General features: G+C 37.4%; 1 protein-coding gene across 1 annotated transcript in view; it reads left to right on the top strand.

The window, feature by feature from the left end:
- Positions 1–23,062, top strand: part of LOC134664041 (nephrin) — a 586,846-nt gene that overhangs the window by 335,170 nt on the left and 228,614 nt on the right. The window contains exons 5-7 of the mRNA XM_063520605.1: positions 3,449–3,562; positions 17,178–17,381; positions 17,824–17,984. Coding sequence (XP_063376675.1) covers positions 3,449–3,562; positions 17,178–17,381; positions 17,824–17,984 — 479 coding nt within the window. The remainder of the gene's footprint in view (positions 1–3,448; positions 3,563–17,177; positions 17,382–17,823; positions 17,985–23,062) is intronic.

The following is a 23,062-nucleotide window of genomic DNA, read 5'->3' as shown; positions in this document are numbered from 1 at the left end:
TGGCAACTGTGAGTAAGGGAAAAATTATCGAGTAGTTCAACGCAAACTGTATTACTAGTGACTAGGTATAATAAGAAATTCCGGTATATATTATAAGAAACTAACGACCCGTCCCACAAGAAAATCCGTTCAGTGGTTTTCGAGTTCATCGCGAACATACCGGGTGTGGCCTGTGACACGAGCAAATAATTAAAACATAGATTGTACTCCTCAAACGGTGACACTTTTGTTAAACAACTTTTAAAAATTATGAAGTATTTAGACTCCCTATTTTTCATACAAAATAAATATTATCTTCAATGGACGCCATCGCCACGCCATTTCATTCTGATTGACGTTGCTTGTCAAGCCTTAAACATAACATAATTCGCAATACATTGTGTCTTTAAATAACCTTTAAAGTGTTTAAAAATCAAACTACAAGTTATTTTTTAAAGTCGCTGAACAAATGTTGATCATAATAAGGAGTACAGTCTACAGTTAAATTTTTTGCTCATATTACAGGCCACACCCGGTATATTATAAGAAACTAGCAACTCGTCCCACAAGAAAATCCGTTCAGTGGTTTTCGAGTTTATCGCGAACATATCTAGGTACATACAGATGCATTGCGGACTTTGTTTTATAAGATGTAGTGATACCAGATGCCTAATAAGTATGTTCTGGTTCTATGAGGAATCGAAATGTCGTGGGAATACTGACGCGCAACTTTGACAGTCGTAGGCCTGCTAGCGCAAGATGGGAGTGAGTCGTACTTATCATCACCTGAGAGCAGGCATTCTGTACACTACGCAGTTAGAAGCTCATGGAGAATGCAAGCTGCCGTAGCGCCAGACTGATGGTGCCGCATTAAGAGAAGCGATCGCATATTTTATTCATCGCCGCAGATAGGCGCACGAAATTAGGAAAACAAACGAACAAAAGGCGAGAGATTTACTTTCGGCTTATCTTCTCTGTAAACGGGCGGATGTTACTGTTTACTGACTTTTTTTTTTTATTTGTTTTTTACGGTTGTTGAGAAATTTAAACTCGGGATTGCTCCGACGATTGGCTAATATTTTATTTGGGATTTGTGCTTCTTGGTTATGCGATGAGGTCAAAATTGAACACGAAGTTTTCCCTGGCATATAACGTCTTTAACCCTTAAAGCGTTTGTGTCACTTTTTTAGTACAGGTACTAAATGTGACACCAAGTTTAAACACTAAGTGCAGGCTAGAAAAGGAAGTACGTTAAAGAAAGTGCAAGAATTGTACTTTTTTTCCTAGTTTAAGACAATATCAGACAAAATTCGGTTTATGCGCAGGCGGCAGTTGAAATTTGAAATTCGCTGAATTTGCGACGGAGTGTGTTCCTGACACCATAGAATATAAAGTAAATAGCCAAAGTGTTTTCTTTGCGTTGATATTATTACTAGATGAGTTAGACATTGTTATTTAATATAAAGCTCATTAAATCATAGATTAATTCTAAGTCAAAAATTGCGAAATAAATCATGTCCCATTTTTATGACATTGTCGATAGTACTGGTAACAAAGTACCATTTAGCACGTCCTAAAAAACGGACAGTGCCGGCTTGTGCGGAGACAAGATTGTGACAGAAAACGGACATTGCCATACTTAGGGTATATATATTTTTTTCATTTATCGTCGTTTTATAGGCTATTGTTGCGTTGGGGTTATGTTATACATAAGTATATGTATACATTTTTTTATATTTTAGTCTCAGGTGGTTCCACAATCTGACTCAGAAGAGTGAGATGACAAAAAAGACGACGATGAAGAAATTTTACTAGAGGCAGATTGTACATCTGCCTTGCCCCAATCTGACTCTTTTTCAGCCAGGTGACTTTCTTAGAGTATGTCAAATATGATGGACAAATATTATGTTTATTTACGAACACGCGTGCTTTTATTCTTATTGTCGTGCTATTAAAGTTTAGTGCGCCTCATTGTGAATGGCACTATCTGTATTTAAATATAATTTCGAACTAAATAGTCCTTGTGGGAAAAAAGTTGTTCATAATACTCGACCTGATGACCTAAACACGACCTGTCCGCTAGTACTCCATCTACAAAACTTAATTCCTCGCCATTAAATGCATAACTCGCTTCAGTATTCAAATTATTGGCACGTCTTGAGATGTCGGTTAAAACCTATTTCAAGTCGATGATGAAGATGCTGTTCATGAGACCTGTAAAATGTAATATTTACAAAATTCAGGAGAGTAAATAGCTAATTTCGAATCTAGTCTTTCATATATATGTCGAGCAGACGAAGCAAAGCATTTCTACTAGGGTACAAGAACATATTATTATAGCTAATTATGTCAAGCACCCCCAACTAAAGCTTGCGGTCTGGGAGCATGACATGGATAAGACTCTGGTTCTCGCCAAGGAGAAGCCATATATTCCCAGAATGTTGCCAGAGGCCATTGAGACTGAAAAATATCTTAACTTTTACAGAAACTACAGCTATTATCTACCACCAGCTTACGTTTCAGATAGTCCGGGTAATAAGAAAACAAGCAAGACATAGAACAGTGAGACGATAGTGATAAATGGTGTGGTCATTTAAGTAAAGTAATATTACTTACAATAATTGTAATGTGTAACTAGCTTTATGAGACTATTTTGCATGTATACGTAGCTTTAAAATGTATATTTTTGTTTAATATATCTGTACGTGGGTCGTTTTACACATCAACACTAGAAGAAAATATAGTATTATTATGTGTCCCATAAGATTTTTCTTCTTATTAATATAAATAAACATTTTTTCCAAACATTCATTAGTGTGTTATTGAAATAATTTTAAATTTTCTTGCCCAGTTATTCTTTAATAATTTTTATTTTCTTAAACTGTATAACGGCATTGTCCGTTTTTTAGGACAACCTTGGTAGCAATCAATATATAAGGTTCGTGGCAATGTCCGCTTTAACGGACGTCCTGAAAACCCTACTTTCAGAATACTTTTAATTTTTTTTTCTTGAATATAGTACTTTTTTACTCATTACTATCCCCAAAAACATTCCACGTGATAGGTGGCTACATTATTTCATGTCTTGCCATGTTAAGGGTTAATTATAAATGTTTCACTGTACCTAGATAAGCCATTTTTCTTCCCATTCTTGTTCTAATAGTGCTATTTTGGGACTGATTGGTATTTAGCAGTGTACTTCCATGGGTTCGTTTTGGCAGCCTATCAAAATTTACTTATAATTTAACTGCTTTGCTAAAAAACAGTTGGTCAGCAACTGTCTAACCTAACTTAAACCTTTGCTGACTATCGTGATTGACTGATTCGTTAGCTAAACAAAGTATAGGAATATAATATCTGGAAAACCATTTAATAACTTCCGTTTCTTTATTTCTCTTCCTTTAAAATCTACAGTCCTGAACAAATCACATTCAGCAAAACTAGTTCTAAACATGTTATTCCTTTTCAGTGCCTCCAGAAAAACCGGTGGTGGTGGACCGCTGGGGGCGCGTCATCAATACCACCACGTTGGGCCCGCACCAGGAAGGCGACGATGTTCTGCTCACCTGCCGAGTGCTTGGCGGTAAGTAACCAACTTATCCTTGCCGTATCTCTGGAGAAACCGGTGGTGTTGGACCGCCGGAGGCGCGTCGTCAACACCACTACGTTGGGCCCGGACCAGGAAGTTGACGATGTTCTGCTCACCTACCGAGTGCTTAGCGATAGGCAATCAACTTATCTTACCGTGCTTCTAGAGAATTTAGTGGTGTTGGAACGCTAAATACCACCACCCTGTAGGTATAGGAGGCGGATGACGTGCTGATTACTTCTGGGTGTATGGACTTATATTCTCAACTAAACTTCAGTCCACTCACTTAAACAACCTAAAACACCTCTTTACACACCTTGCTTTCTAATACCAATCTAAAATTAAATGACTCCAGCAGTTTGAAATGTATATAAGTGCACATATCACAGGCTCCCACATGGAACTACGTAGCAAGTCACGCCTAACAACTACCAGTGCCACCTAGTAAACTCATCACGGGTCTACATCAATAGTTTCTATCGCCCACATTGTTAACCTGTCCATTAGTGGACCTTATTACAAAAGGCACAAGGTCTATCGATGGACTATTAAGAGTGTTGCTATTAGTACCTATCCGTAAGTAAGCCTATTTCTTCCACAAGATGAACAAGCAAGCACTAATGCTGATATGAATATTAATAATAACGAAAATACTATTGCCTCCTATGTAATAAAGAAAATCTACATAATCAAATCGGATTGGCATTTTCAAAGATAATTTTAACAAGCAGTACTCGTAATTATCAAAGCCGAGAATAAACTCATTAATTAAACTAATAATCTCCTTCAGAAAACAGAAGGATCTGCTTTCTATGAGTAAATTCATGGAATAAGGTTTCGTGCAACTCGAAACTAATAACATTTTCTCGGTAGAATGCCACGCAATTATCCGAGCTTTATGAATTTCGAGCTAAACTCGGCTTCTTGAGTGTTTAAACCTTGCTTTTGTTTAAGCAAACAGTATTTGAACCGAGTGAATTACGAATAATTTTTAACAAAATGATGATTCTTATTAAACACGTAGATAAGCATATTTTTAGGATAGAGCATGGTTGCAGTGTCCGCCACGACGAGAAAAAATAAACTCATAGATGTAGTACAGTCAGCAGCAGAAGTTGCTAAGCGGGCCAAGTGTTCAAAATGAATGATCTTGACGGGTCTTTATTGTTAAGAGGATAAGAGGGTTTCAAGGTAATTTTGAACAGCTCGCCCGCTTAGCAACTTCTGCTGCTGACTGTACCATCCTTTTTATAAAGAAACCCAGGATATTATAGAAGGGACGGTAATATGCGTAAAGCACCATACCTAAAGGATTTGCACTGCATTAGTTTTAAAACGGATTTGATTCGTTTTTGAAAAAAAAAACATGTATAGCAAACTAAAATTGAAACAGTGTTATTTCAGTTCCGTATTCTACATGCACAAACTGCATAAATAAGTAACTTTGTTAAGCAACGTTGGTAGTAGGTATACATGCACACATACAGAATAAATTAACCGAATTGGTTCGAATAGGCATCCAATAATTGCCAACTCTCAATCCAACACAATGTCCTACGCCGAACAAACCAATCCAAACCTATATTGACATTAGAATGATATTATAACAACATTAGACCGATAAGTACAAGCCAAATGCACGATATTTGAATGACATTAGTTACATTTCAGTCCGATATTAACCTTTTGGACGCCAATGACCGATATATCGGCACTGCAGGTTCAACGCCAAAGACCGATTAATCCGTCATAGACCACAGAGCAACACAGACCTACGTGCATATGCATAAAGTTCAATTTCAGTTTTGACACTTCGGTGACGTGGCGTCCGAGTGACAGCTTTTGTGTTTGACATGGCGTCGAAAAGGTTAATCATCAGAGAGCGCAACTTTGGTGCCGATGACAGACGTATGACGTGAAGCTAAATACAGAGTGTTGTTATCTAGATTACAGATACTTAAACAAATAACAATTTATTAGCCTCTTTAGTTTACTGATATTGAAACTTGAGAGTTTTTATACGTACTGGCCACGTATAACTATAAACACATAACTAACTGTCTTTGTCATGTTAAAAACAAGATTGTTGGAAATGACAACCAATTACTGTATACTTATTTTTTTATTAGTAAAATATAACCGAAATATTATTGTTTGAAGTCGCCATGGAGTCTTTGCAGCCGTATTTGCAGAAATTTCCTTTTCTGATAGTAAAAAATGAAAAAATGTGACCAAAATTTAACAGCAAAAGCAAGCAATATAGAGAAACATTTGAAAACAACAAAGCATATTGAACGAGAAGGAGATCGTTTCGTATCGTTTTTTAATGTTTACATTATTTTTTGTGTAAATTACCAAGCATTTTTATAAATAAAGAATTATATATATATATATTATCATTATTAAGAATCATTGAGGTGTTACAATGTTGTTTTAAAAAAACATCCTATATGCGACTTAACGTCATAATGACGTCATCGGCACCAAAGTTGCGCTCTCTGTTAATCATCATCCACCACCATACCATCGCCCACACTGTTCTCTCCATCGGTAAATGTTATTACAAGAGGCATAAGGTCCACCGATTGTCAGTTAAAAGTATTGCAGTTTTACAATCTCCAATGATATGTTACTCTTCGAAGGCTGCAAAAATATGTGACACGCTCTTATGGCTCTACAAACAAGATCGTGTAAGATTTTTTTGCGGCCTTCGTTGTGTAACATATTAGGCACGTATTGTACCGTTCGAATTGGCTTGAATGCTCTGCGCCAAATACAGCCGAGTGGAATGTTTCACACTAATCCGGGCTCCAAAATGGCGGAACAGGCGTCCTTCTCTTTTTGTCCGTTGTCTGTCGCCATGCTATTGACGTTTTGAAAAAGGAACGAGCAGAAGTTAAGCTTCGTTGTTTTGCAGGGTTTGCGACAGTGCTTTTATTTCTGGACGCTTCGAAGTGTTTCGCCTAACGAAGGATAAGGTAAAGAGGAATCCTCCTCTTCTCTTTAGGATGGAGTATATCCATACTAAAGAGAATATTCGAAGAATGCTTATGAGATGACACAGCGATACATAATTCTGGTTGTAAAATATCACTTTTGACACTGACAGGTCAGTTTAGTATCGCTGTGTCTTATAGGGATTGTTCGAATAGCGCCGTGAGTTTAAGGGTCACACGAACCCACAGACTAAAATCCGTTCCCATGATATAAACGCTATCGAAAACGTAACTTACTTTCTACGCATCTCGCTCGTACTCGCATATTAGTGCGAGCGAGATGTAGAAAGTAAATTACGTAGACGTTAGTGTAAATGTCAGTTTTGACACTGTCAGTGACTCATGGTATGGGTACTGGTCGATATTCAGATAAGAATGTAACTTCCCTGTACGAAGCGCGTTCGATCACGCTCGGCAGACAATTCCTTTGCATAAAACGAAGCAGAATAATGTACTTAAAGTATAATATGAATACGATTTAAACTTTGTTAATTTCCTTATAATCTAGTTATATTTAGATACAGTGAATTACAGTGGCCGTTGCAGCTGATGATATATGACGTTTCGTGAACCGAAGTTTTCCTTTGATTTTGCGATTTTGCAGGATTGGTCTTTACGATCCAGCAAGGATTGATTTAAGAAGTGGAACCACCAAGATTTTTGATGTGAATTTGCAACTATTATTATCTTGATATCTATAACAGAAGCTACTAGGTCAAGTTTGGTAGCATTTTCGTATAAATCGGGGATGCCGATATCGTTCCGTATCACAAGTTAACACTTGACGTTTACGTTAACGTGGACCGCATTCCATCTTCTACTCATTTGTGATTAACTTGAACAAATTATGATTCACAATGCAGTTTATACTATAAAGTACCATTCTATGGAAATTGTCACTGAATGATGATATGAATATGGCGGTTTGTTTACATAAGTGGTTAGCAAGTTCCATAGAATGACACTTTTTTAAGCAGTTTAATCTCAGTTAAAATAACAGTTGGTATCACCTGACACTCGAAGCTTGTAGCGTGTACAAAGTTTTATTAATAAACCGAAAATGAAGCATAACTCAGGCTTCTGTCTGGTCGCATCTGCCCGTTTTGCAATTCAGCAACTTTCGAACTATTCAAATGGGATGCAATTCATTAGAACGATAGTTAAATGTTTTTGCCGGTTGCAACAATAGTTGGTTCGAGTTTGTGTGGTACCGCCGCGGGCGTTGTCAAGGGTTGTCACCCGCAGCAAGTTTGTGCTCTTCAGAGCGGCCCGTATTTTGTAATTTCTTATCTTTCACTGTGTTGAAACCTGATTTTTCAAGCGTCGCGACAACTGCCTATTAGTTGGTCGCGAAAAATAATTTCGTTCGTTTTCTGTGCCTATTTTTAGCGCTTTGCAGGGTAGGGCAAAACCTATAAAAAAAGCTTTCAATCAAAAAAGTCTTAATCTTATCAGATTTAATTTTATGTGATTTAAAAAAACATAATTTTTTTGAAGATACCACTAGTATGACTTGTGCTTTTTTAATTAATAAGCGACGCGCCTCAACAAACTAATTGTATGTGTCGCGTAGAGCAGGCCTTGTTCTAGATAAGTACGTAATATCTTTTTTTTTAACTTTCATTTCATTATTCGACTTAATTTCATAACTTGTCAGGTATTAATTAGGTTTCATTGTATTTCAATTAAAAAGCGCTTTTTTTCAATTACTTTGAAAACAATTGCTCAAAAGTTGAACAAAATGTTACACTCCTTTAACTTTCTAATTGTAACGATTTGAAACACTTCATACTGTACTGTTACTTTATAAAAAGGCAACCCTAGCAATGTCGCGCTCGATCGCGTTGTTTTCACGCGACAAACTTTGTTTGCTCGCCTCAAGTGTGTCGACTTGACAACCCCCCCTTCCCCGCCCCTTACACAAGAACGCTTTTATCAACCCCCAAAACGATTCTTTATTATAATCGAAAAGTTTCTTACTCAAATGTTATCGGGCTTCAGGTATTGAATTTCTTAAAAAAACTCGTCGGTGCTAAGTGATCGCATTGTTACGAAAATGGAACTGAAAACTTTTTTTAGTACAAAAATAAATTTACCCAATTTCTTAATATTTTGCTTAAAAATATTAATACTAATATGTCATTTTTAAGTCAAATAAATTGAGTAACTTATCTTAAAGAGCGTTTTAAATATCAATGTTCTGCTCGATGTGCGGAAATCGGAGATGCATTTCCTGGCCCTGGCTCCTTCTTACTTCATCTAATTATAATAACTTCATCACTTTCCAGGCTTTTTGCGGATTGCTTTGCCACTGGATATAAGATGTACGAAATCCCTTCTCATATTTAAAAGCCTTTTAAAATCACTGTACCTCTGTCTGCTATAACTTGCCATTACTTTCGTATGTATTTATTTTGTACAACTCTTCATTACATATATTTTTGATGTTTGATATCTAATGCTGTTCTCCTAGTATTCTACTCTACCTAATCTTATTTTGGCATTACGAGGTTGGGCACTTTTTAACTTAAATCGTAATAAAACCGTTACTTTTTAATTATAATCAACTTCTTTTTTCGTACATCATTAGCACATGTATATCAACACTATAAATCACACGATTCATAGATCACATTAAATAGGTATAAGATAACGTCAAGCAGCGTGTTCTCGGCGGGACGGGTGTATTTTTCTTCCCGGCGAACGGGCTACATACACAGAAATGCTTTTATCTCGCTAAACATTCCTACAGCCGGAGCAGAGATCAAGCTATACATAGGTAGCACGTTGAACAAGGTAATACCCACATTCTTGATCAGTTCTGTTTGACTTCGTGGCCTTTTCTTATTGTGAAATTTACTACCATTTATCAAACGAGAGCGAAATCTTGTGGTAATAATGTGAATATGGGTAAATGTGGTTGGCCTTCACATTGAGGCCTGTTTACACATTGATTAGCGTTACGTAAACAAAATATAAACAATAAGGCTTGGCCGTTTCGCAAACATCACAGGGCGTAAGGTGAAAAATGTATTCACTATTGACTTCACTGTTTATTGTTATTCTGTTCTACAATAATATTATACTTGTAGTAGCGAAACAACCAAGCCACATGTGTTGACTAAGGTATAGAGTGTGTGAAGTAAGGGCTTGTAGAGTTAAGGGCTTGGCTCTTTACATAAGGTCTGATAACTTTTTGACAGTGCGAGCTATTTATATGGGCTCGTCTTGGTAACATTTTACATAAAAATGGTTTTGATGGGATGCTAACCACTGGAACTCATCTGGCATAATGTCCCACATGAGTTATTTTACAGATGAGTATATATAACATTATTGGTTCACAAAAGTTGACATTATTTTCACTTTGAGCCCTATTTTTACTTTTACATCCGTTACGACACGCTGCACACAATTAATTTCAATCCCGCTAAATCTAAAGATATTTACATAATTGCCTATAAATTCATTCCCCAATTAAAAATATCTCTTAAACGTTAACATTTTCCCAAATTAACAACGACAGGTATCGGCCCCGAACACCTCGACAATTTCAAAATCGCCAGATTCCAATCAAAGTGACTTTTATTGGATTAAGTGTATAACTCAGACGTAATTCCGATCGACGGGGGCACCGTATTTGCATAATCGGGAAATTGATTGAAGCGTAGTCGCAGTCCCAGAGGCGAGAAAAGAGTCCGTGTTAACGGAGATGCCCCAATGAAGAGACGGGCATTATTCGATAAAATTTTAACAAATAATTGTATTCCGGTGTATTATAGAAATAGAAATAATTTATTTGCAGAAAAGGGTACAAAAAGTATCTTATGTTAAATGTACATTACATACAATCGTTTCACCTTCTACAGCTGTTGATAACCATCATGCAAATTTTATCTTTTGTAATAGTGTTTTCATTGGAACAAATGTAATGAAAAATTTCAGTACATTCTATTTGACCATAGATTTATATATGATTTCTATCTGGTCATTTTGACATTTAGATACATACATAGGTACAGTAAAAGTAAAGGTAGGCACACGAATATCTAAGAGCAAACCAGGCATAGTACGTGGCAAGATATGTTTGCCATTTACAGTAACAAAAAAATTACATTAAAAAAAGACTTAATCGCGAGTCTTCTCCAAGACCTAGGGGACAATGTCCGTTCTCGAAACATCGGAGATAATTTTTCACAAAATAAATGTGTTAAAATCGTCAAAATTCAAATCAGTCTCCTTTTTTCCCATCTCTGCCTAACAGCAGGGCTTAGTTCGCCTGTTGCGTCGGCCCTTCTCACTTTAAAATTAACTGCACGGACAGCTCGTCAAAGATCCGACGTCTTTTTGTCACAGATTTAGAATGAATCCACTTAAAGCCGCTTTTTCTGTCTGAAATGGATTGTACAGTCTTCAGACGAATAACATTTACGCTAACATGAAACCATTAATAAGAAAATGGACGACCGCTTGTCGATAATACAATTGTTAGTCTCCATTTTTCACTTTGGAAAATATTTTAACAGAATTTGTATCTGATTCATAGCTGTGTTTTTATTTTGAGACGAGTTGGACGCGAAAACCAAATTGCGAACAAAGGACTATGCGTCAAAATTGCCCCAAAACCAACAGAGTTGAGAATTAGGTCATTAGATAGGTATTTCTATGTACTTCATTTTGTTCTACGGGCACCAAGCGGGATTCCATTGCAGAACTGAGAAATTGGTATTTTAGTCAAAATGTCGTCACCCTTATTACCTAGGCAATAGAGTCCACCGCCCGGCGAGCGCGGAAAATCATTCGGTGTGCTCGCCCGGCGGCGCGCGAACATCTACCCTGCAGCAATTAATTTACTTACTTGGACTCCATTGCCTAGGTAATAAGGGTGACACATTTTGGCTAAAATACCAATTTCTCAGTTCTGCAATGGAATTCCGCTTGGTGCCCATAGAATAAAATGAAGTACATATAAATACCTATCTAATACCTTACTCTCATTTCTGTTGGCGTTGGGTCCAGGCTCCATACAACGTTGCCCATGGTCCTTTTAGGAAGAACTCTTATAATATTATTATGTTCAAAAAATATAAAAAGATAAACTAAGGGCCAGCAAATTACGCATAAAATTATTATTTAAGTTCATACCTATACTTACAGAAAAGGATATTTTGAAACTACATTTGTAAGTATTAGCGGTCCATTTTCCTCTTAAAGTTATATAAAGTTATAGCTACGATTAAATTTTCAAACTCACAACGTTTAGTAATAATAAATTATGCTACTTTGATAAATTGATGGCCGTTCCGTTTATTAATTTAGGTTAACTTTGATGTGATACTGGACCGGTTCAAGTTTTCTCTAGTTAAGTGAAATTGGTTAATTGATTTAAAGAATTCTCCTTGACACGAATTTCAGAAATGGCCTCGACTATACCCCAAATCCAATTTGAGAGACCGATTCTGTTTTGATAATTTTATGTCTTGTTTTGATATGACATTGAGTCAGCGTCACATGAGAATGTTGAGATGGATGAGTGACGAGGAAGGATCGGATTAAGAATGAGTATATAAAGAAAGTTAGAAAGAAAGCGGCAACGAAGAAGATGAGGAGAAGTAGATAAGCGTGGTATGGACATGTAATGAGGTGGGATGAATGCCGTATATACAAAATAATGTCAGGGATGAATGTTAATGTTCGGAGAGCTGATGGTAGACCCACAAAACTATGGATGGATTGTGTGAAAGAGTATATGAGAAAGAAATGAGTGAGTGTTGAGGTGACGAAAGATAAAGGAGAATGGAAGAGAATAACATGTTATATACATATTATTATAACATGGGATAAGAGCAGGCAGAAGAATACGATTTAATCAGCGTGCACCGCCAGGGGCAGTGCCAGACTGCCCCAATCAGCATAAAACCCTAACGCTGATTAGTTCTCACGAAATTCAATTAGGAATAGACTCATACGGACTTATTGGAGCGCGTGAAATTACCGATGACACGACTCGACGTCGTATCAAAATAAGATGACATTAATACATTGTAAGAACAGAATCGGCCTTTGAGTCTCAATCAGGGGTTGTTTCGAGTGAATACTTCATTTTGTCTGGAGCGTTTTGTTGTTTTTCAAACGCCAAAGTTCTATATAAAGAGCAAGGTTATTTGCCGAGCGCTGGGCGAGGCGAAGTGCTGATCCCTCCCAATAGATGGAACATACACAAAAGACTTGCGCTCGCTGCGTTTGCACTTCTATGGGCGCTAACTTCATTGATCTCGCATTATTCGCTCGCAAAATTAAAGAAATATCACGAAAGGAAGACAGAAAGAAAATGTAGCAGGACAACTAAATAGCGTGATTCAAATATCATTTTGATGTCCGTTCGAATTAGTTTTTGAGTTAAGGTACAGTCACCAATCACCTGCAATGATAATTATGTTACACGACGAAGGCCGCAACAATATCTGATGCGATCTTATTTGTAGATCCATTAGAGCGTGTCACATATTTTTGCGGCCATACCATAACATAATATAATTGCAGGTGACTGTACCGTTTGGATTGAGACTGCGTCAGCATTACTGCTGCAGTATTCTGGCGCAACTTTGCTGATATCTGAATGCGAACAGGTTTGCTTAAAATATTGAAAACAGATGGTTCATACATTTCATAATGCTGTCTCTAGAAGGTAGTCTATGACAAGAGGCAAGACAATACGCCGAACGGTGACTCGCAGTTTTCATTTAGCGAACAATTGAGAAACGCTCGTTAAAGACTTCGAGATCTGACAATCATTGGCGCCTTGGCTAATCTAAGATTACCTATTAAATTTGTGGTTTAGCTTTAAGAGCGTGAAGACTGGCTAAGCTAAATTAAGCCTTATGTCAGTGTATAAAATACTGACGTATTCAACATGTTTCCATATTATTTATGATGTGTGCAAGGTCCCTCAGTTAGCAATTGGAACTCTCATAGAAAAAAGACTCCAAAAAATCCGAAACATAAGTCAAGCGTTTTATAGTTTTTATTTTAATTGGACTCCTGTTATGACGTCAATTATAATTTAAAGCGCCAACTGAACCACCAGCGGTTCAGTATTTTTAAATATAGAACTGACAAAGTCCGCAAATCGAAACGTTTCTATTTTTAGGATTCCATAGCCAACATTGCAAATAGAGAACTCTTATAATTTAGTCATGCCCGTCTGTCTAGTAGATAAGTCATATCCATTTTAATCGGAAACTATAAACAACATTTTAATGAAAATTGGACCGTAGGTGCATTAAAGTAGTAAGGAAGTAAAAATAAAAAAGGTGCGAAAAATTAAGAAAAAATAGCTCTTGAGCCATTAATAAGATTTTCCAATAAATGTTCCCTTGTCATTAAAAGGTTAGGTTTAAGGTTTGCTTGCATGGCTTTTTCATATCGTATGTATGAAGGTATGGTATCCCCATTATGCGTGGCCCGACACGCACCTGGCCGGTTTTATCATAATACAATAAGCCTGACCCGATTCACGAACTCTGCTGCGCTATTGATTAGGTCCGCGAATCGCGTCGGGCTCGAATATAAATTAACGTATCAAAATGACATTACAATCGTATCGATTGCATGCAATTTGTTTAAGGTGACGTTCGGATTTAGACCGCACCAGCATTACTGCTGCAGACAACTGCATTGCTGCCCCAAATGTCAAAAAAGTCATTTTATCGAGAATCTTAGATGAAAATTGTTTTAAACAGTATTGCTGTCGATTACAGCGCGACATTACTGTTGACTGCATTAATGCAGGAAATGACAAAATCGCAGTTATTGTCCGGATACTGCCGCAGTAATGTTGGTGTGGTTTGAATATGAACGGAACCTCACTAAACTCGCAATCACATGAGAACGTACACGATAAAGTTTAGTGAGATTGAATGGGTAGTATCAAGTTTCATGAATAACACCCTCAAGCGTGTTCGCGGTTTTTCAACTAGTTTACCTCCAGTTGATGCTGCGGAATAGTTTGACCGACCCAAGAAATAATACACCGAGCAAAGTTTCCCGCGAAATAAACTGAGTTCTCTTCGCTTTGAAATTGTTTCGAACGGAGTAAATTGAGATATAATTAAATGGCTACGTAAGGCAGGTAACCAGCACTTGTTACTGTCAACACAAATCCAAATTAAACCCATTGACATTTGGAATTAGATCCCCGAAACCGCGCCAGTGCCCCAGCACTGCGAGAACTAATTCAATTTGCTCGGAGCGGAACTAAGGACGCTTTACCGTTCGAACCCGGCTTAACAAAAGCACATAGCGGTTTACAAACAAGCAAACAAAGGACCAGTCGAAAGGAGCCTGCGGGCGACGAATATCGACGACGACGTATTGTTTCACGTACAATACAGTTAAGTATAACATGGTAAATTGGTACTCTAAGCGCCACTTGCACCATACCACTAACCCGGGGTTAACCGGTTAAACCGTAAACCCAGTGAAAGTATTATGGTAACCATGGTAACTCCGGGTTTAACTGGTTAACCCCGGGTTAGTGGGACGGTGGGTTAGGACGGTGTAAGTGGCGCTAAGTAAGTATACACGAATGGGGAATTTTATTCCATGAGAATGTCGCTTGCGAAATGCGAGGCTTTTAATACCTATTCAAAATGTCATTCATCTGCTACCCTAAGGCCCAGTTGCACCAACCACATTTGACAGACTGATCAACGTCAGCCGGTGCGCCCCGGCGCCTTACTATATAACTTTCCATACATAAAAAATTTGCGAACTCTTTAATGATACGAACAGTTTGGTGCAACCGACCCTAAGTTTGCTGCAATAAGACCGCCTGTTGCTATATTTATTTAACTTCTCAATCTATTCCTGAATTTGTTTTATTTTGTGGTGCTATAAAGTACCTATAGTTATTAACTTACTTCTAAAAATACTAAGTAAGCGATATTTGGTCTGATAATATTTCATGAGTTGGCTAACCTATCACAGTCCCATATGAATGCAAATCTTTATTTCAGGCAACTAGTGGCCCATATATAAATACCTTCCTTACAACCAACATACATATTATAAAAATATATTCCTACTTCAATATAATTATATTGTTACTTTTTATTCCTTATCTTCATTTTATATAATACTTGAGATTTACGCATTTGATTGAGGTAGCTGCCATGTACCTAAAATAAAAGCATTTGTAAGCGATATTCTTGTGTCTTGCCTCAGATACAAACATCGATACAATATTATTTTCTCAGAATCTTAACTTCCTTCAAGAATTCCGGATTCCGAGAAGGTTTACGCAGAATCATGAGTACTCTGTTATTCTACTACTAAAATATTATTGATATATTACATTTATCGTAACTTGGAAGCCATTATTGGCTTATACTAACAATAATAACCACTAAGTTTTATAAAATAACATTCCGGGAACAAAAAAATATGTGAATTGATTTCCGGAAAACGCTTCAACAACCATTTCGTGGAAACGTGTGATATTGAATTTCATAACTTCCATACAAGTGCACTTCCAATGGTACCTCTGAGTCCGAGATTATATTTATTACTCAAAACTCAAAACTACATCCAATTTTTACCGATAACACCACTAGGCTTTCTTAAAAACCTTGTGAAATTCATGAAAACTGTCGGAACTATTATTGTAACCGCTATACAAGTGCACTCAAATATACCAATGATACATCTGATCCCGAGAAGAAATAACACACATGATTCAAAGTATCCGAAAACACCCAACACATCATTTCATAAAACCGTACTCTTTGTAAAATTCATGAAAACAGTCCGAACTATCATAGTCGGCTAGAGCGGGAATCCACGCAGCGCCGAGCATGATAGCATCCAAGCGTAGCGAAGCAAGTGCACGCATTCTACCGCGCCACTGGTTTATACATTTTAGGATTCCTGTTTCACTCCGACATTTGCATCGGGAAAGCCAGTTTAATATGTTATCCTTTGACTCTCTTGTAGATTACGCGAGTTGAGCTATTTCGTGCATTCATCATAGTCATATTTGGCTCGGGTGCCGGTAACGTGAGCTAGTCATGTTTGTCGGATATTAATCAGGAGTCCATGTTAATGACACGCTACTACTTTAATCGTGAACGTTTATTTTGGGAGTAAACTTGTTTATCGGTGAAGGAAAATAAGTTGTACAGGATTAACGTTCTACCTGTTATTTATTCATGTTACTCGGAATGTTGAGGTTTATATTTTAATCATTTTGTAAATTCCTAATTCGCTCAGTTGTTTTGCCGTGTTCTACGTCTAGTATGGTGCTCATATGGGACATGTAAGCAATGTCACTGGCAAGTCGGCTTAAACTTAGCAACGCAGATCTATATTGTTTTTTTTTCCTGTATCGGTAATGAATCCTTCACATTACCTTATTCATCATCATCATCATCATTATCATCATCATCATCATCATCATCATCATCATCATCACATAGGCCTCCCCCAAAGAGTGCCACAATGACCGGTCTTGCGCCACCTGCATTCAGCGGACTCCCGCGACCTTTACCAGGTCGTCAGTCCACCTTACCTTACCTTATTGTAGGCTCTAATTAATCTTGTTTTTTCTTCCACAGGGCGACCAGAACCAACAGTCCGATGGCTGGTCAACGGCGTTCTAGTAGACGCCGAATATGAACAGAACACCGGTGACGTCATCGAGAACCGCCTCATGTGGCCGGCGATACGGCGCGCTGACTACGCCGCTGTGTTCACTTGTCAAGCTGCTAATTCACAATTAGTCCCACCACGAGAAGTGTCCCTAGTCCTGGATATGTTCTGTAAGTTGGTCACACTATCTTTTATCAAGCGTACCAACTAAAAAAAAAAGGCGAGTGATAGATTTGGCAACGTTCTGTGCTAGGAGACACTGAGTAAGAATTGAAATATGATGTTTAATGGCGACCATATACTCGTACGGTATACCAACTGCGACTTATCTATTTTCTGACAAAGTGTCATAAAAAATGTGTACCTATGTAAATATTAGAGATTACAGTCAACATGATCTATGGCTTATTAGATTTAGTTTGCAATCTAGCGAGTTCATATACATGATATCAATACCCCTCTGCGACACTCAAATATTTTAAAATTCAGAATGAAAATTATCTTTAACTTGAATACAGTTTGGTGTTTTATCTATGAGTTTTAGTTATAGGTAGTTACCTCCGTTTTAAGTATATGTGAGTCATCAAAATTAAACCTAATTTATTGTTACAGTGAGGCCACTAACAGTAGAAATACGGAGGCCTACAGAAATAGGCGAAGGAGGCTCTTTAACGGCCGAACGGCGGTACGAGGTGTCCTGCGAATCGGCAGGATCGAGGCCGCCTGCCGTTATTACGTGGCACAAAGGCAAGCGGCTGCTAAAGCGGATCACGGTGAGTCCTAGAATAATCATCCTAGAGGCCTAAAAAGTCTTAGCTCTATTTGTAAACGTTAAGATTTATTAAGCATGGACATTGTTACCGGGATTATGTAATTTTAAATAGAAGTCACATTAGTCATAATTTCATGACGCACCAAATGTCTATGCATACCTACAAACCTAAAAACAAACTGGCGTAAACATCCTAAAACATGAAACTAATGCGGACATGAAAATTGTCAGCGAGCAAATTTTAAAAATACTAGTCTTAATGCATGTAGGTTACATCAAAAATAACCAACATTTTCCTCGACCTAAATAACAAAGCTCGTATATTTTAATATTGCGAGTAGATCCAGGTACCTATCTTTAAATTGTCAAGCATCACAATAAACATTTCTAAAGACGTGCAGAGGCCAGCCAATCGCCTAATGGCAGACTTACGTATGTCAACTATTATTACAGTCGCATTGTAGCATTGAGATCCGGATTCAATGCAGGCATTACTTGGGTTAAATGTATATGTATTCAAACCATATTACGATTTGGAGATGCAATTGTTAGGGAATTCAATACGCTTAATCAGTTTGCTGCGGTGGTTATATTGCGTGTAGAAACATTGACAAGAATACTAACATTAGCTACTGTCTCTTTGTATTCGGTTTGGTTGTTTAATTTACTAAGTATGTCATTTTTGAGCTTAGTAATTTTTCTTCTACTGACTGATACTTGTGCGTACAAATTTTAATATTCATTACCATTTCTAGAAAAAAACATATCACCGAAAATCACACCGCAAAAGCGTTGAGATAGCCATTAACTTTCTAAATCTATCCGCCTCAAGATCAAAGCGTTCTTAGCGACGAGCTGCGGAAAAATACTTTAAAACCGTAATCTCAAACGTAATTTAGTTTGGTTGGAGCTAGAGTTGTGCGTGCTCGTTCACTGAAAAGATCGCTCCAAACTAGTACAATCTTACAAATATATTAGTGCGGTCTTTTAGTACAGTAGTACACCGAGACAAACTGAGCATAATTTAGACGTAATAATCCATGGCCCCGACGGAAGACCAGCGCTAGCCTTTAAGTAGGCTAGCACCTGCTGAGTCGGGACCATTTCGTGACCGTGGTAGTATTACCTGTTGCTTTATCTATTAAGTTTTGTCACGAATAAAAACATTCTATTCTATTCTATTCTATTCTATTCTAATAATGTAACGGGACCGTTTTTGCGAACTTTTTGTAAAGTAGTACTATTCTAAATTTATTGTCTCGCTTACTCCCGTGAGTTGCCGTCACCGGCTATGTGCTGTGTCGCTCATATTAGCCGAGAGGCGTTCGGTCGTCATCGCATGCGCTCGTCGTTAGTTCATTCGGATGTCGGATCCACGTGGAATCACTCGGATCGCTTTGCTGTCAGTGTCACTCCTCGCTCCCGTTTTACGTGTATTATTTTAAAAGCAGAACCATTAGGGAATAGTTCGGTATAGTAAAGTACTTTAGTACATGTACTGCACAAGCCTAGTTGGAGCGTGTAAGGAAAAGGTCGACCGAACTAAGCTTCTAATCAATCCGAGATAATTCCCTGAGCCGCGTGCAATCTCGGCACTAATTGAAGCTCAACCTGTCAATACTTCTTCGTACCGCAAATATAAGTGCTTACGTTGAACTAGGTAACGAGATCGATTAAACAAACCTTCAGATGTCAATTCCACTGCCATTTACCACTGCTCTATATAATTCTCAGGTTAAAATAACCCAGAGCCCAGTTCTGTTTTACCAGTTTGATATGGTTACCACCTTTTCTTGATAAGACCTTTATGGTTGTCTGTTTAGCGGCTCACGGTGATTGGTGCTGACGAAATGTAATCAAAAGTCGGATTTTAGGGCATTTCGGTCGCTCTTAATTGGTGCGCATGAGATGTCTGATAATTCGGCTCAAGGTGTTATCAAAATGAGATGAAAACCATATAAAATTGTTAAAACAGAATTAGAATCCGTATATTCTGAGCTCCGAGTGCTCAAACAAACGCGTTTTAGTGTATGAATATTTTATTGTGAAATAAAGTGATATTTCTGGCTTAGCGTTGGCAGAGTAGCGCAAGGAGCGCTTTTATGCAAATACGCTAACTCTGTTGGGCCAATAAAGCTAACCGTTTATGGGAAATGTTTAACGCAAGGTTCTAAATGGACTTTAAAAGAAAATGTTGAGGTAGAAGCAATGGTGCAAGGAGAGGCAGTTAATTGTTCTATGCTTCTTTAAGATTTTGTGCTGTACCTACTTATTTATTAAAATTTGACACGTTTGGTGCACGAATAAATTGTCAATATTTATAAATACGCCTGTTGTTTAACCTATTCCTCTGTATTATTTGCATTGTTTTCTGTAATGAGGTGTGCAATAAAGAGTATTTGTATTGATTTAATGTTACATACTAATTAGTACATTTCTTGCTTTTTTATTACTTATACAAAAGTCTTTATTTCTTTTAAATGCACCCTTTTCTTCAAACGTTTCTTTGCACTATCTGTTAGTTAAAAATAGGTCCAATTCAATCGAGCAATGTCCTTAGAAGTTCGTTGACTTTTCGCTAATGGGTGCTATTCTTGGAATTGGCGAAGGTAATTTCTTGAATGTGCATTAATTTAACTATAATTATCATGCATAATCTGTTATTATAAAATGTAATTTACATTTTTATGGTAACAAATCAAAACTATTTATATTAAATGTGTTAAAGCTATTTGCACGCCTATTTATCCTTGTCAAAAGCTTACTCATAAAGGGAATTACTGCTTTATTTGAACTTGTTACAGTGTAGTTAGGTTAGAAGTTAGAAATGAACTAAATAAAATGTTTGATATTTATAGCATCTCATCGCACTTACTTACATTACAATTATTTACTTATTTTAAAAACGGGCTAGTGTGAGTTACTCCGTATGACTTTCATTCGCTTATTCATTTATGCACGAATCGGATTTTATGCACATGATACTAAATTGAATACAATATTGCGCCACTATGCTGATTTATAGGATTAACTATATGAACTGATGATAACGAACTTGTTTTCTGATATAACTCCTGTACAGTTTGTATCTTTATTAAAGTCATGTGACAAGAAAGGTATTACGAATGAATGTGGAGGGAAGTACGAGGAAAGGAAAACCGAGGAAAAGGTGGATGGACTGTGTGAGAGATGATATGAAACGAACGCAAATGAATGATGAAATGACGGACGACAGAGAGGTGTGGAAGAGAAAGACATGCTGCGCCGATCCCAAGTGAATGGGACTAGGGCAAGAGAATAATTATGATGACAGTTTGTATCATTATTCAGTAGTAGTGAGCGAGTTATCAAACAATGATTAGGTACGTCACTACTTTCCATGAGCAAAACAATTAAAGTGTGGCAGGTACTTTCCAATGTAGACTGTACCCATACAACCATTTCCAGTCGCCGTTACGACGCGGTGTAGACACATCTTGTGTCGACACCGTCTGTTTCGGTCACAATTCCAGTCGCAGAGTCGTCGCCGTGTCGACACAGTTACCAGAAATGGGGAAGGGTCGACACATGACACAAAGTGACATAAAGTGTGGTCGCCGTGTGCACACATTGTTACTAGTTTGCGACTACTTTATGCCAAAATCATTCGTTCATTCGTTCATTTTGTTCCTGTCAAATGGAAACTGTCAGATGGAAAAATAGTTAAATAAAAATAAGTGACATTAATACGCCATCTCTAAAACGGATTACAAGACGTAATTATATATTGTTTGCATTTATATTACAATAGGACTTAAATTATTATGGGGAATTAAACTGCTCGAGTGATTTGATAAACTAAGTGTAATATAATCAACGCGCCACCAAATTGTTTTAGTTTAGCCGGAAATGAAATTGTTTACTTCTCAGTGCCTGTGTTCATAAATATATTATTTGATGCATTTTTAGTACTTCGATGCGTATACTATACTTAAATAACAGAAATAACGCTTTACATACTACGAAACTTGTTAATTATGATGTATAAATATGGTTTAAGGCTGAGAAATATTGCAGTCACAAAGTAGTCGCAAATGTTTCGACTTTGTGTCGACTCTGTGTAGACACATGACACGCGCTGTCAAAAGTAATAACAAAGTTATTGGATTTGCAAAATGGCTCCTTGTGTTCATTTGTTTTCAGATATTCTCAAAGTGTAAAAATGCCGTGGTCAGAGATGGGACTTAATAGATTAACTGTTTATTCGACTAATTAATGGAATAAAAAAAGTTAATTCTCAAATTTTAATCACGATTAGTTTAGTCGACCTAACATAGATTGAAATTGAATTAATCTGAACATTAATCGAATAAATTATCGATTAAATCTCGGTTGGAAGTTGACAGGGGGCCATTTATGTACGTAAAAATAATAGAAATGTCTTGCATGCAGATGGTAGCCAAACACTTTGTCATAAAAGTCGAGATGGGTGTCGATTTATAGCTTTTAGGGAGTGCCGATTTCGAAAATGATGACCATTTTGGAATCCAAAATGGCCGCCATGCACTGTGTCATAAAAGTCGTCATGGATGTTGTTTTATACGTTTTAGGGGGCCCCAATTTTGAAAATGATGACCATTTTGGAGTCCAAAATGGCGGCCATGCACTATGCCATAAAAGTCGTCATGGGTGTCGTTTTATAGGTTTTAGGAGGCGCAGATTTCAAAAATGATGACCATTTTGGATTCCAAGATGGCGGCCATGCACTATGTCATAAAAGTCGTCATGGATGTCGTTTTATAGGTTTTAGGGGGCCCCGATTTAGAAAATGATGACCATTTTGAAATCCAATATGGCGGCCATGCACTATGTCATAAAAGTCGTCATGGGTGTCATTTTATAGGTTTTGGGGGGCGCAGATTTCAAAAATGATGACCATTTTGGATTCCAAGATGGCGGCCATGCACTATGTCATAAAAGTCGTCATGGATGTCGTTTTATAGGTTTTGGGGGGCGCAGATTTAGAAAATGATGACCATTTTGGAATCCAGAATGGCGGCCATGCACTATGTCATAAAAGTCGTCATGGGTGTCGTTTTA

This window comes from Cydia fagiglandana, chromosome 4 (genome assembly GCF_963556715.1).
Source record: "Cydia fagiglandana chromosome 4, ilCydFagi1.1, whole genome shotgun sequence".
Taxonomy (NCBI): domain Eukaryota; kingdom Metazoa; phylum Arthropoda; class Insecta; order Lepidoptera; family Tortricidae; genus Cydia; species Cydia fagiglandana.
The sequence above is the reverse complement of the archived record's forward strand: the minus strand, read 5'-3'. Positions and strand labels throughout refer to the sequence as shown.